Source organism: Mytilus trossulus, chromosome 8, assembly GCF_036588685.1.
Source record: "Mytilus trossulus isolate FHL-02 chromosome 8, PNRI_Mtr1.1.1.hap1, whole genome shotgun sequence".
Classification (NCBI taxonomy): domain Eukaryota; kingdom Metazoa; phylum Mollusca; class Bivalvia; order Mytilida; family Mytilidae; genus Mytilus; species Mytilus trossulus.
The window spans coordinates 54200694-54216465 of NC_086380.1; the positions used below are offsets into that span (position 1 = coordinate 54200694).

The 15772-nt window shown below is 32.6% G+C and overlaps 1 protein-coding gene across 1 annotated transcript in view; it reads right to left on the minus strand.

Annotated features, from left to right (window-relative positions):
* Window positions 1–15369, minus strand: part of LOC134727766 (uncharacterized) — a 32311-nt gene extending 16942 nt beyond the window's left edge. The window contains exons 1-3 of the mRNA XM_063592152.1: window positions 15201–15369; window positions 13937–14006; window positions 13113–13436 (exon numbers count right to left, since the gene is read on the minus strand). Coding sequence (XP_063448222.1) covers window positions 13113–13436; window positions 13937–14006; window positions 15201–15332 — 526 coding nt within the window. The 5' untranslated portion in view covers window positions 15333–15369. The remainder of the gene's footprint in view (window positions 1–13112; window positions 13437–13936; window positions 14007–15200) is intronic.
* Between the last annotated feature and the right edge of the window lie 403 nt (window positions 15370–15772).

A 15772-nucleotide genomic window follows, 5' to 3' on the forward strand; every position in this document is an offset into this window, starting at 1 on the left:
AACCCCATGGCCATTTTGAAATCTTGGCAGGGTTTGTGTTTTTGGCAGTTGCAAGAATTTACTTTCTTCGGTAAAAATTGTGTTCATTGGGGAAACAAGCTATGACAAATATAAGCTAGCATCTGTAACAATTCTATTAATAGTTCCATATCAGAATTCAGATATACCTGCACAACCAACATGTACTAATGAATATATTGCTGATGTAGAATGAGCATTCTCTTGTTATGATGGGGCCATTATTAAATATGTAGAATGGAACTGCTTTTGTGTTCATCGCCTCACACCATTCTGAAACAGCACCCCCTTTTAATAAACCCTTATCATTTATAAGATACAAATTTAAAGTTATTTATATTTTATTGCACATTGTGAATTTAATCTTTTTCAAAACATATAAACTCATAGTGTTAAGTAACCATTCAACTTCCTGTGTACATGGTGTACAAGGTTCCAATATAAACTCATCAGAGCATGTTGTGATTCAGCTTGGTAATCAAATAATTCATACCTAATATACATCCCATACTGTGAAATTAAAATTTTACCATTTTAGCAATATGTTTTATATGTATAAACCCAGTACAAAGGAAAGGGTCTGCGCATGTGCGTGAAGGAAGACGTTGTTGACTTTGGCTCTCCAAATTTTTTCTGGAAACAAGTTTAAAACAGACCAAATTCGTGTATTTTTTGCACACAACATATTTTTCAGAGTTACGCTACACATTGCAACTCATAAGTAGACCAAAATACTTACAGAATAGATTTTTGAAATCAGGCAATCTGATAAACAAATATCCCGCCAGTTAGATCACATGATTCAATCAGCTGAAAGGTGACTTCCGGTGTAAACAAAGCACTCTCAGTAAAAGGCCATATATGTTTCATCATTACTAACATTGCTCATTTGTGTACATATTGTGACCCAGGGAAGCAACTGGGTACGAAGATAACCTCATCTATAGCTAATACTTGTATCATATTGTGTGTCCTCACAGGTCCTGTCCAACCACTACGCCAGTAAGTCACTTTTCAACATGTCTCATCAGCAGTGTAGTATTCAGGCTCACTCGCTCTCTCTGTTCATATTTGTCTTACTGTTTCAGATCACATATCACGAAATTTATTCTAAAACTGAGTATTATGAACATGTGACTAGCTCAGATATCACTCTTAGTACATGTCAACCATTCGCATTGTCATCATTCATCTTACATGTAGATAGAAGTGAATTCTTAAGTCATGAATCAGGGTTTGGAACAAAGGTTAGCCTTAAATCATACCTTTTTTCATCAGAATATAATGAAAGGGTAACATGGCAATACCATGAGTACTATACGACCAAATGTATACCCCTATATGTCATACAAAAATTATTGTCAAAGAAACACCCCAGTGACCAATTAAAACCAAGCAAATTACTGTTGTTTTTTATACTACTCATTATAACACAATCAAATGACATTGAAAGCAACCCTGGCCCAAGCAATGACAGCACAAGATACATGTGTGGCACATGTGATGATGTTGTGACTTGGGAACACAGAGGTATCGTTTGTGAAACTTGCGATCAATGGTATCATATTGATTGTCAGAACATACACAGTAATACATATGATCTACTAAATGATAGCATGATAAGTTGGAATTGTTTAATTTGCGAAAATCCCAACTATAGCACATGTCCTTTTGACTTACATGGTGCAAGTTCATCTAATCCATTTGAAAGTCTATATCATTATTCAAATGACGACTGTGGTATGAAAACTCCAACAAACTCATTTAAACCATCTCACCAGTCTACACCAATACGTACAAATAAAACAAAAACAAATTGTAAAAAACCTTTGCGAATACTTAACATCAATTTTCAGTCTATCAAACGTAAACAACACCTTATCGAAAATATAATTGATAGCACTAAACCGGATATTGTAATCGGAACAGAAACTTGGCTCGACTCTACAATAAAAGACATTGAAATCTTTCCTGAAGAGTACACACTATACAGAAAAGACAGAAAAAACAAGCAGGGTGGCGGTGTACTCATTGCAATAAAATCAGAATTTATAAGTGATGAAGTTGAAAACCTTACACCTGATGATACATGTGAAATGGTATGGGCCAAAATTGAAATTAAGGGTAGCAGATCACTTTATATATCATCCTTTTACAACCCCAAAACATCTGATGACCAAAGCATGAAGTGGTTTGACACATCAGTTAGGAGAGCTACTCAAATAAAAAATGCAGCTATATTAATTGGAGGAGATTTTAATCTTCCAGGGTGGGATTGGAAAAACAAAATACTTAAACCAAAATCAACCCACCAAAATATACATTATGATTTTGGAAATACTTTGGATGACACAGGCTTGGTACAATTAATTGAAAATCCAACAAGAAAGGACAATATATTAGATCTCATGATAACAAACTTACCAAACCAGGTCCCACGAATTGAAATCATGCCGGGAATCTCAGACCATGACATTGTCTTTTTAGAATTCAAACTAACACCATCTAAACTAAAACAAACACCAAGAAATGTGCCGATTTACAACAAGGCAAATTGGGAAACAATGAAAAAAGAAGTAATTAACTTACAACATACTATACAGGAAAGGGTTAATACACACACTGTTGATGAACTGTGGCTAGAATTCAAAACAAAACTCAATGAACTAGTCAGTGAGCATATTCCACACAAAAAGCTAACTACAAAAAATAAAACCCCATGGGTAACGTTTGAAACAAGAAAATTAATGAAAAAGAGAGACAGACTCTATAAAAAGATGAAAAAGTCTGGAAATGACAACATGAGAAATAAGTATAAGCAAATTAAACATCAGGTACAAAAACAACTCAGACAATCATACTGGCAATACATTGAAAATATTGTAACACCAAAACCAGATGAAAACAAATTTTCCAACATGAAAAAATTTTGGTCATATATTAAAAGCAAAAAAACTGACTACACTGGCATAACATCACTTAAGCAGAATGGGAAACTTATTACTGACACCAAACAAAAATCTGATGCACTCAACAGGCAGTTTCAATCAGTTTTCTCAGAACCAAACAAAATCACTGCTACTGAATTTGAAAACAATCAATACATGCAACAGAAAACAGCGTACCCTACCATGCCTGACATAAATATCACCATCCAAGGCATCTCAAAATTACTTCTAAATTTAAATCCATCCAAGGCAAGTGGACCAGACGAACTTAAGCCACGTCTCCTTAGGGAGTTAGCACATGAAATTTCACCAATACTATGCCTTATATACCAAAAATCATTAGACACTGGCGAAGTCCCTACTGACTGGCGTACTGCACATGTTTCACCCATCTATAAGAAAGGTTCCAAATATAATCCAGAGAATTATAGACCTATTTCTTTGACATGTATATGTTGTAAACTTATGGAACATGTTGTAGTTAGCGCAATCATGACACACGCAGACAAACATAACATCCTGTATCCCCTACAACACGGCTTTCGAAAAAACAGATCTTGTGAAACTCAACTTTTGGAATTTGTAGATGATGTCACTAAAAATATGGAAAACTCAAAACAAACAGATGTACTTATAATGGATTTCTCCAAAGCTTTTGATAAAGTCAGTCATAACTTGTTAACACACAAATTAAATTATTATGGGATACAGGGGAAAACAAATGCATGGATACAGGGCTTCTTATCATGTCGTACCCAAGCAGTCATTCTAGAGGGTGAGACTTCAGGCTATGTCCCTGTAAAGTCCGGAGTGCCTCAAGGATCTGTTCTGGGCCCAAGTCTGTTTTTATTTTATATTAACGACATACCAGTTGGGCTAAATTCCACCATACGCCTATTTGCAGATGACACCATTGCATATCTGGTAATAAAATCAAACAGTGATTGCGAAACCCTTCAAAAAGACCTCAACACACTAGGCATTTGGGAAAATACATGGAAAATGGCTTTTCATCCTGACAAGTGTAATGTCATGTCCATCAGCCGAAATAAAAATCCATTCATTTATAATTACACGTTACATGGCCACATTCTAGAACATGTCGATAAGGCGAAATACCTAGGTGTGACAATTCAATCAGACCTCAAATGGCACAGTCACATAAACAACATCTGCAATAAAGCCAACAGCACACTAGGTTTTCTTCGAAGGAATCTTAACATCAGTTCCACCTCAGTAAAGGAACAGGCATATAAATCCTTAGTCAGACCATCACTAGAATATGCCTGTTCAGTTTGGGACCCTTATTTTACTGAGGATATTAACAAAATAGAAAAGGTACAAAGAAGGGCTGCTAGATATGTCACTAACCGACACAGAAACACCTCAAGCGTTAGTGACATGCTAGATCATTTGAAATGGAGAGACCTTGCTAACAGGAGAACAGATGCACGACTGGTCATGTTCTATAAAATCACATATCATCTCATTGCAATCACAAAAACAGACAGATTAATTCAACCGCTCAGACAGTCCAGGAACATGCACACACTCTCATACCAAATTCCATCCTGCAGAACACAAATAAGACAACAATCATTTTTTCCACGCACAATTAAAATCTGGAACAGCCTTCCCCTGAGTATTGTTATGAGTGACTCTATAGAGTCGTTCAAAGTAGCCGTCTCAAACTACACCTACAGCCCATAAATTCATCATGTGTAAATAGTTTTATCTTAATATTTTAAAAATAATAAATTAAAAATATGCACTACCACTATGTAAAAAATTTTTTGTTTTGTTTATTATCACAAATTTGTATATTTCACTGTATATATGTCTTCACAAAGCAATGCGCAGTACAAGTGACGTAAACTTCAACGTGTTGAAGGCGGTCATTACATAGTAGAAGTAGAAGAAAGGAAGTTCCACTCCATGTGTGATGTATCCCGCCTTTTCTACCAAGGGATCAATAGACGCAGGGGAGTGAAACGTAGCCTATGCTTAACAATTTTCTGCAGGTAAAAACCGTAAAAATATTTTGCAGAAAGCATTTAATTTATAAGGATGTTCGCTACTCTATTTCAGAATACAATTTTTTTAAAGACTGTTATAAATTGATAGTATATAAATAAACATTGATAAAGGAACTAAAAACGCAGAAAACAATGAAGGCCCCGTGTGCATATAATATATATCCAACTAAGTTAGACATCACGTGACTTTTTTGACGTATAATAGCCGCCCTTTTGTATTATATTTCCCCATATTAAATGCATCTACCTTGCCTTCTCTATGCGGATGACCTGGTGCTATTTTCAGATAATAAAAAGGGGTTACAAACCCAACTTAATATTTTATACCAATATTGTAATGACTGGTGTCTTGAAATAAACACAAAGAAAACACAAATTATAATCTTCAATAAAAATGGGAGACTACTGTCAGATGAATTTAATATAGGTGCAAACAGAATAGAGTGTGTGAAATTCTATAAATACTTAGGATTAGTTCTTACTAATACTGGAAAATTTAATGCAGCTAGAAAAAACCTATACGGCTTCTTTTAAATTTTACAAAAACATTAAGTCATGTTCTCCATCTATTAAGACTTTACTTCATATATTTGAACACACCTCCAAAAAGAAGAGCCATGCATCTTTTTGAAATCTTCAAAGATTGGGAACCTGATAAATTAAATCTTAAATTTTGCAAATATGTACTTGGTGTCTCCAAAAATTGCACAAATATTGAAGTTATTTCAGAGCTAGGAAGATTTCCTTTATATATTAACATAGTAATTCAAATGTTTATGTATTGGCACCGCCTTGAAAACTCGCCCACTGATCTCTTAAGTGATGCTTATATTGAAAGCTCCTCTGATAAAGCTGTGGCTAATCAATCATGGTATGCAAACATAAAGTTTTTTAGTGAAAAACTTGGTTTAAATTTAGCACTTCGTAAAAAACTCAGTAAAAATAAATTCAAAATTTTACTTAGAAAATGTATCAAAACTGATTTTTTAACATATTGGAGCCATCAAAAAGACTTTATTAAAAAAGATGATCACAGTAAATTGAGCACCTACTTAAAATTTAAACATAATTTCACTTTTGAAGAAAACTTCAATATTAAAAACAGAGACAATAGAGTCATACTAACTAGATTTAGAATAAGTAATCATTGTCTCCGCATAGAGAGAGGCCGTAACGAACGAAAAATTGATGACCATGGAAAAAATATTACACTGCCAAGATCAGAGAGAACATGCCAGTTTTGTTCAATGAACTCGGTTGAAGATGAAGAACATTTTTTTATTTAAATGTACCCTTTATAATAAGGAAAGAAAAACCTTTCTGGATGAACTCTTTGCAAAATACCCATATCTATCCCAGTTATCTGATAGTAATCTGCTTATTTGGTTTATGTCAAACGATAGCCTTCATTTTAACTCTAAATTATGTGAATTGCTTGTACTGTTAAATCAATCATCCTTAATCAGAACGATAGTTGTATGTGTAAGTGTATGCAAGTTGGAGAGAAAGGCTTTTTATTTTTACTTTGTGTAATTAAATGCTTGTTATGAGCCCTATGATTAGGAAATAAAATATCTTTATCTTTATCTTTATCTTATATATGCTTCAATAAAGTTTAATTTTCTCATAAACCTGATCCGTTATCTTACTTTTGCAAATTATTCCTTGATATTCAAACATATTCCTATCAAACAATGTTGGTCCTAACAGTTTAATTTTTGATTAAATTCGATCAAATCTGAATCGTAAAACATTCACTTTTTCTCGTAATTTCTCCTTTGACTCAATGCTAAATTACCGATACCCATGTCTATTTGTACAACAAATGAAGAAATTCTGTAAATAAAAAACAAACTTTGCAAATTCATTAAGTGTATTCATACATATAGCTGGCGAATAATACCACTTCAAACAGTTTAATTTCATGGCAAATTTGGTCAAACATCGATTTAAAAAAGGGAATTTACCGGTATTTTTCAAAATGGCGGCTGATGTATGATATGGAAATATGCATCAAATCAAGTAAGACTTTTCTAGATTATATTTAATTTTTCGTAAAGAATCTCTGATGTCTCTGTTATTTTCCTTTAAGGCTATCTCGATATCATTGATTTCAAAATTTCTTAATAAAAAAAAATATTTTAAGTGTGACACGGGAACATTTATTTTGACAGATATTCATCCAGGAGATACTCTTACCAGAAAATAGTAATACAAATTTTTATCTTCTTCTTTAAAGGTATTGTTCCTGTTTTCTGTATATTTTATTTATCTTCAGAAATATATTTATAGATTCCTTTTAGAGCCGAACAAAAAAATGTTTTCATCCTAAGGGGAAAAAAAAACAATGCCCAATTATAATAGATAAATATTCTATACCTTTAAAAATTCATTCCTTGACCAAACAGGTGAAATCTAACTTGGGTCATAATTTTACATCATAATATAATGTCAGGTAGACGTGCAAACCAAAAGCAACCAGATGACATTAAACATCCTGTGTATACATGTATTACCAGAGTTTAAATTTTGTGAAATGTATTCATAAATGTACAAATAAATATCTTCTCTTTCCCGTGTCAAATCAGAAGAAGTATGTTTCAAAATAAACTTTAGGAAAATATGAATATTATGAAAATTTCTTTAAAAAAATTATTTTTTGCTTAAAAGACATTCAAATCTTATATGTTTCTATAATTATTTCAAAGAAATATATAATAACTTGGTTTATATCAGGTTAATTAGTGTAAATGTGTATTCATGTGTTGTTTTTATTTTTTGTTGTCTTAATGTACTTTAATCATTCTAATCATTTTCTGTGCTTTATTTTGTAATTCATTCATTTGATTGTATAGCTCAAATTTTGGGCACCATGATTGGTTAATAAAAATTATCTTATCTTATTCTGATTCAAATTTTAATTTAAATGAATTTCATTGCATATGATTTTATTGTTGTTTATTTTTTAATTCAATATTTAAAGCTAAATCCAGGCAATAAATCGATATAAAGTTTAACTTGTGTAAAAATAGAGTTATTGTATACATTCCAACAGAGACGTATAATACGATTGATCTGTTTTTTTTAAACAATATTGTATACCCGATAATATCTATCGACAGAGTTATAGGTCCTGAATAGGACTGGTATAGTTGGGTATGCTTGTTCTCGACATATTTAAATTGTTTAAGCCATTGAAAATTTGGTGGGAAATAAGTAAGTAAGTATATACATTTATCTTACCTCCTCTACATTTCTAGGAATATGATTGGCTAAAGGCGTCCTTGTGGAGACCGTGTATAATTCATATTCGGTAAGTAGGGAGGCGTGGCTTAATTCATACACGGTTAGTAGTGGAGTGACGTCCCATTATATTCCTTATTAGGTAGTAGAGAGGCGGTGCTTATTTCATACTCGGTTAGTAATTGTGTTACGCCATTTTATAGAAACAAAACGGCACTGAGAAAATATCGTAAAGGTTTCAATAGATGAAGATATTTATGATTAAAATTGAAATAAATTAATAAAACACATTTCAACCTAACAAGTGGTTAATGTTGGTATCTGTTTTAGTAGGATCAATGGAAGTAATTTCTTAATAATTCAAACAGTATTAAAGATTTGCTCATTTTGATAGGTCACTAGTCTCAATTTAACATGTTATTTACGATAGTCGGTAATATAAATTCGTTACATAGTGTGTTTGTGACGTAATACGGTATAAACGGGGTCAGTAAATTCCATATGGGGATTCGAGCTTCGCTCTCATCCCATATGGAATTTACTGACCCTATATATACCGTATTTGGTCTTTAGCACACTTTGTAACTAATAATATTAAAGATGAGCATCTCTTCAGATGATATCTGCATCAAATGTGTCTTTTACAATGTAGACACAACTATTTCAAATTGTATTGCATCGTCCTGAAATATTTGCCACTGGACGTTAAGCAACCGTCAATCAATCAATTCAAATTTTACTTCAACATCACTCTTTTCAAAATATAATTTGTGAAGCACCTTTTTTATTCATGCATGGATACATCAGTGACATCACCATTGTGTAGTTTAGTAGGGAAAAGTTGAAGATTCAATTTTGAAAAGCTGAAAGTGCACCTAGTTAGGACGAAATAAAGTTAACTCGGTCGAATGTTATATTGAATTATTAGGAAATTTACGACAGGGAGAATGAAAATAAAATACCAAACACCGTTCAGATCCCGTTACATTTTTTTGTTCAATACCTCTGAATACAAATAACGTTATTCTGTATTCAGTAACGCCACACGTGTTTTGTCAAATTCTAAGCGTATCGGTCAACTTTGAAGCAATGTATCTAAACACAATGATGGTGACAATCTGATGTGTTTCTACACATTCATGGATTCAGTATACAATCCTGGATATCATGTTAGTTTTTAGTCTCTCTTCGTATATAAGCACAAAGCGATCCATTGGAAAATCTGAAAACAACTAAGTTAAAAAAAAAATGCATTTTCCCTATATATCTATATAAACTTGTCGCCAAAATTGACATTTTCTTATAAAAATTACAAAAAAACAAAAATGGTGACCCGCATTTTTGATTTCATATTCTTTTGTAACTCGATTTAAAGTACCAGAGTGCCAAAATTATTCAGTTGAATTATATGGCAATTATCAATTTGAAAACGAATAACAGTTAATATAAGAATATCAGTATTTAAACGTGAAAATAACATGGATGGGTGTATAAGTTTTTTTTTATGTCAAGTGGCAAATATTTCATGTAAATTAGGACGAGAAGGTGAGTTAATTTGATATCAATATGAATATTGATTTTGCATGATCGATACGTTGGGCAGAATTTGAAACGTGAAAATTCATAAGGCAACTGTGGTCAACTATGGTAAGCTGGCAAGAGCCTTCAGAAAGCCGAGCTCGAGCCTTCTCATGTTGTTTTTTTTATTTTTTGATTACTTGACCGTTTTAATAATGATTATTTGATTACCAGACCAAAAATGTCGAAGTGAAATGTAAAGAGTGGAAAAGTCAAAACTGTCAACCGAATCAAAAGGACTATCAAACATGATCAAAAGCACACAATTTATCTAAACCATCTAAATATTTGTTTACACTCCAAAATGGTTAATTTCACTATTTTCATATGATTTATTACAAAAATAATTATCAGTTCTTTGATAGTAGTTTTTGAAGAACTGTTAAATGCTAACGGCACTAAAATTCTAGTAGTAGAACACTAACTAGAGGCCACGATGAAACGATATTATACGAGCTTTTTGTTGTTGTGTAGTTTAGGTAGCCAATATATAGTGGGAACCTTCAAATGATCAGAAGAGGCCTAAGCTGATGTGTGGTTGTGACATGAATATGTTCTATATGACTCTTTGTGGAGCGTACGGCCTAGAATGTCGTTGAATGTATAATTTAATCATTTAATTCTCAATTTCCGTGTCGGATTTTCGTCATGCATGGTATCACCACATTATTGGCTGCTTTATCTGCCGGTACGAACACAAAACGCTCCTGATTACTTGAATTATATGTTCAATCCTATAGATGAGCGTATTATTTATTCCTTTATGTATTTCTCAATGATTTTTCGAAATGTGATATGCAAATAACAACAATATTGAGATATTATTCAACTAGGAATTAAGTAACTTTTGTCAGATTTCTCCCGTTTACACAAATTTTACCATAGGATGAAAGAGAAACTATAAATTGAAGGCACTCTTCTCAATTTATTTTTTACGGTGGACGACATTCAGAATTTGACCAAAATATTAATCCTTTGAGAGTGGAAAGTAACCAAGACCATAATATATACTATGTTTAAATCTGTGGTATTCTCATGATACATAAGCAAATCTTGACATATTTTAAACTTGCATATTTGAAAAAGAAAAGATATCAGGTATGTCAAAAGTAAAATAGCAAAATACCGAACTCCAAGGAAAACTCAAAACGGAAAGTCCCTTAACAAATGGCAAAATCAAAATCCAACGAATGGAAAACAACTGTCATATTCCTGACATGCTACAGACATTTTCCTAGGTAGAAAATGGTGGATTGAACCTGGTTTTACAGCTAACTAAACCTCTCACTTGTATGACAGTCGCGTAAAATTGACAATACTATGTGACCAAAGCAAACATACAGTAATAGGTTAAAATGTCCAAAATTGGGTATAACAGTCAATATTGTGTTATTCTCTTAATCGCTATTAAAACAAACAACTATGTCAACTAAAATAAACAACCAACATGGCATGTCAACACACTAGAGACATAGTACATAACACGACATTTACCTTAAGGATGTTCGCTACTTTGTTTCAAAATAACAATCTCTTTAAAAGACTTATATAAATTAATAGTATATAAATAACGGAACTAAAGAAGCAGAAAAATATGAAGGGTTCGTAACCTTGTTTTCAAGATAGAAACCTTTTAAAAATTTGCAGACAATGATTCTCTATTGATTTTTCATACCATTAACATTTGCACCTTTTTTCTTTTAAAATCTTTGAATTTTCACATATAGCTTTTTTAAACTATATGTTATAAAATTATGAAAAGAAAAGAAGGGGTTACCGAGAAAAATATTTATCAGCACTATATGGATATAACTAGAGGACTCCGAGTATCTGACACTATATCAAAAACAAGAGTAGCGAACTGCCTTAATATCAAACTGAATAAAACTGTACATGAATGAATCTATTTAATCTAAAACAATTTTCAAACTGAACTGACATGATTTAACAAAACGATGTTCAAACTGAACTGGACTTAACTATACATTAAGCGACTTTTGAGGAGGATTATAAAATTGAGAATGGAAATGGGGAATGTGTCAAAGAGACAACAACCCGACCAAAAAAAAAAACAACAGCAGAAGGTCACCAACAGGTCTTCAATGTAGCGAGAATTTCCCCCACCCGGAGGCGTCCTTCATCTGGCCCCTAAACAAATATATACTAGTTCAGTGATTATGAACGCCATACTAATTTCCAAATCGTACACAAGAAACTAAAATTAAAGTAATACAAGACTAACAAAGGCCAGAGGATCCTGACTTGGGACAGGCGCAAAAATGCGGCGGGGTTAAACATGTTTGTGAGATCTCGACCCTCCCCCTATACCTCTAACCAATGTAGAAAAGTAAACGCATAACAATACGCACATTAAAATTCAGTTCAGGAGAAGTCCGAGTCTGATGTCAGAAGATGTAACCAAAGAAAATAAACAAAATGACAATAATACATAAATAACAACAGACTACTAGCAGTTAACTGACATGCCAGCTCCAGACTTCAATTAAACTGACTGAGTCCTAAGTATCCCTATGATAATCATAGAAGATACAGAAAAACTGGCAGGACACACACAATTTGAAAGTTGTTAAATGAATCCTTATAGGGTTTTTTGTGACAACTGACGATTTTTTAAACCAAAATATATATTTTTTTCTTTGTAAAATATGTTAGGTTTTGGTAATGAATTCCTACACCAGATTCCTTATATTCTTTATGAAACTATTGCAACAGGGTTGCATTTAGTTTCCAGAGAAAAATAATTTAGATGTGGTGATGTGGTGATGCCACTTGTCCAAAAACATATTAGATAAGTGTTAAAATCGGAAAAAAAATCCTCATCACTGTGATAAACGTTCAGAAAGGGTTATTACTCGCTTGGAATAATAATTTCATAATATGCCTCACAGTTTATTTCATACCACTAATTAAGAATGTACATCGCGTTATAGAATAACATCGCGTGTTACAACTTTTGTCGATACATGATTATTCATAAGCACAATGTTACCCTATGCTGGGCATAGTAATTGTATTTATTAGAATGGGACATTTAACATAGCAGTTGGATGATTTTTAATAAATGACCTTTTGATCCAGTCAGTTACAAATATGTCAAATTCATTAAAAAAAAAAACATGGTAATTTCCTCTTTTGAAATACAAAATTTCAATGGTATCTATGATGAGTTTATTCTGCATAACTTGCGCAAATATATATAAGATAGTACAAGCTATTGTTGATGGCGTTCTACATCTCTTTTAACAAATCTTTAGCTGGAACTACTTACCAATATCATGTCCTTGGAAACTTATGTGTTCGTCCCTACTTTCAGTACTCATCATTTTCTTGACAAGCTCTTGGATACAACTATTGTTTGGATCAGATTCCTGTAGGACATCCTTAAACAAATGAAAGGTAGGATATGGTCGGTCATTTAAGATGTCAAGTAAAACCTTGTTACGTTCGCGTTGTGTGGTTGGTTTGATAATTTCTTCTCTGTCCTCTATCATTATAATACATCTGGAAATGAGGTTATCTAGAACCAACTTGTCAAGTACTGTGTTATCTAATAACGCATCATAGTAACCAGAAAGGTCTCGGTGTTCCTGATCTAAAATACATACAAACTGATGTTTTTAAAATTATCAAAGAAAGATATTCACGGAATACCCTGCAAGTAAGTTGAAATGATGTGTCTGTCTTTTATTTGCAATACCCCATTTCACAACCGAAAAACTAAATCAAGGGGTATGAAAATAACAGTTGACATGTACAAATATGATATGTTCTCTTTTTCTATAATCGAATGAATTTTAACTGCCTTCCCGACCTTACAGAAGAGTGAAAAAACAATTGCCAAGGTTGTTAATTCACAAGTTCTTATTATAACTGTTTGTTCCCTTCATAGTTCCATATTTTTCGTCTATTATATATATTTATATACATTTTCCAACTCAGAAATTAATAAAAAAAAACACCTGAAGAGCTTGAGTGTTTGTGTTCGTTCACCAGTTTCTGAGAAACACATTACCGTTATAATGAATTCTATGTACAAAGCACGGCAAATCAAATGTCAATTTATGCATGAACATATATCTGAAATAATTTTACCTTTGTCTTTACTTTGTGTTTGTTTTTGCGTGGTTTCTTCTTTCAGATTGACTTGTATCTTCTCGGATTTCTAAAACAAAGTAGTTGCATTTTTTATTCTTATTTAACATGCTGAATTATTACTGTTTAATTTGAATTTTAATGCATCGGATAAATAAACAAATACAATATTTCAAAAATATGTGTATACAAGACCCACTATATTAGTTCCATGTTAAGTCAACTGTACAATATTGGGTAAAACTCGAAAGTCATCATAGGAAGCGCAAGTTCTAGAATATATTTTCATCTGGGAGATCTGGCACTACTTGTATAAGTAAATAATTACATAATGACATAATGACATACTGACAGTTACAATCAACAGTTGTAATCATCCCTCTTGTTGAAAGTTTTTTTCTCAACCTTTAATGTCAATGTATGGATCATGTTGATGTCTGGCATAATATTAGGAAGACTTTACTTTTTCTATGGAATCATGCAAGAGATTTGATGCTGTTTGATTTATATATCCAACTATATGAAGCGGACCACGAAACTGAGAGATATATGACCAAACTATTAATGTAAACTTGAAAACAGCATGGTGTGTAAACGTAAAACCAAAACTGTTGAACAGCTACGACTTTCAATGATAGCTTAATCTTTCTATGCAAACTTTAGCACCTAATAGAGGTTTCTTGATATTTTATTTTTAAAATTCATAAACTTGCAATTTGAGAAAAGTATGTTTTTATCATTATATTCACGAAGTGTATATCATCAGAGGTATTAACCCAGTCCTGTTAAAAATGAATAACAAAGAGCCACATGACATTCTTTGTTCTTTAGTTTTAAATAGAATCGGACCTGAAAACCAGTCATTAACAGACTCGGTCATGTTCATGGCCGTTTGGGCTTGGTTTCTCTGTTTAGAGTGAAGTCCCGTGATAAAACGCATCGTGATTCAGACATCCATTGGGGAAAAAATGTAAACACGTAATGGCAATGACATATAGTTATATCTATTGTTGATCTTTAGAAATCGTACATTAGCTCGAGTTTTCTGTGATCAATGCAATTGATGATTTTTATAAATTCATGATATCTCAATGAAACAAACTAATTATTGAAGAACTACAACTCAGTCATTACCGCTGTTGCAGTCAATACTTCTGTCCTGTGGGCATTCTATATATCACGATAATAAATTGCATCTAATTTATATATTACAGATGCAAAGGACTTTTTTTTAACATTCTATTGATTAAAAAAGAAGCCGTACCATCCTTGTCAGTCCTTCTTGTTCTTGTGTATCCTTCCTTTGAGTCAGAGGCAAATTGTGTTCCACAGAAGACTTCTCAGACTGTGACAGTGACACTTTATCAGGCTTCGACCCGGGTGGACCTGGAGACATTGTTGAAATATGAGCTTTCGTTATGTAGCTAGGTACTTGCGTGTCCTTTCCTAAAAAATGAAATACACATGTTAGTAAAAAACCAAAGCATCGGTTGATGAAAAATAATACATTTTGACAAGTGTCTTCTTTGGAGCTTTGAACATGTACTTTACAAGAAGCCACTACTGAATCGCAAATAATTTCGCATCTTCTTTGTTTCGAACCAACCTGTCTTTTAAAGTTTTAGATATGAATTAAGTCAGGTTTGACAACTCTAAGTTCGGTGACCCAAGGGATCTTTTACGTCATAAGCTTTATGAATAATTAAACTGTTGATGCAATCGATATCAATACAATCAATGTATCCAACTTTAATGTTCTTTTAAACAATGAGTAAAAGATACCATAGGAACATTCAAACTCACAAGTCGAAATTAAACCGAAAACAAACTCCATGA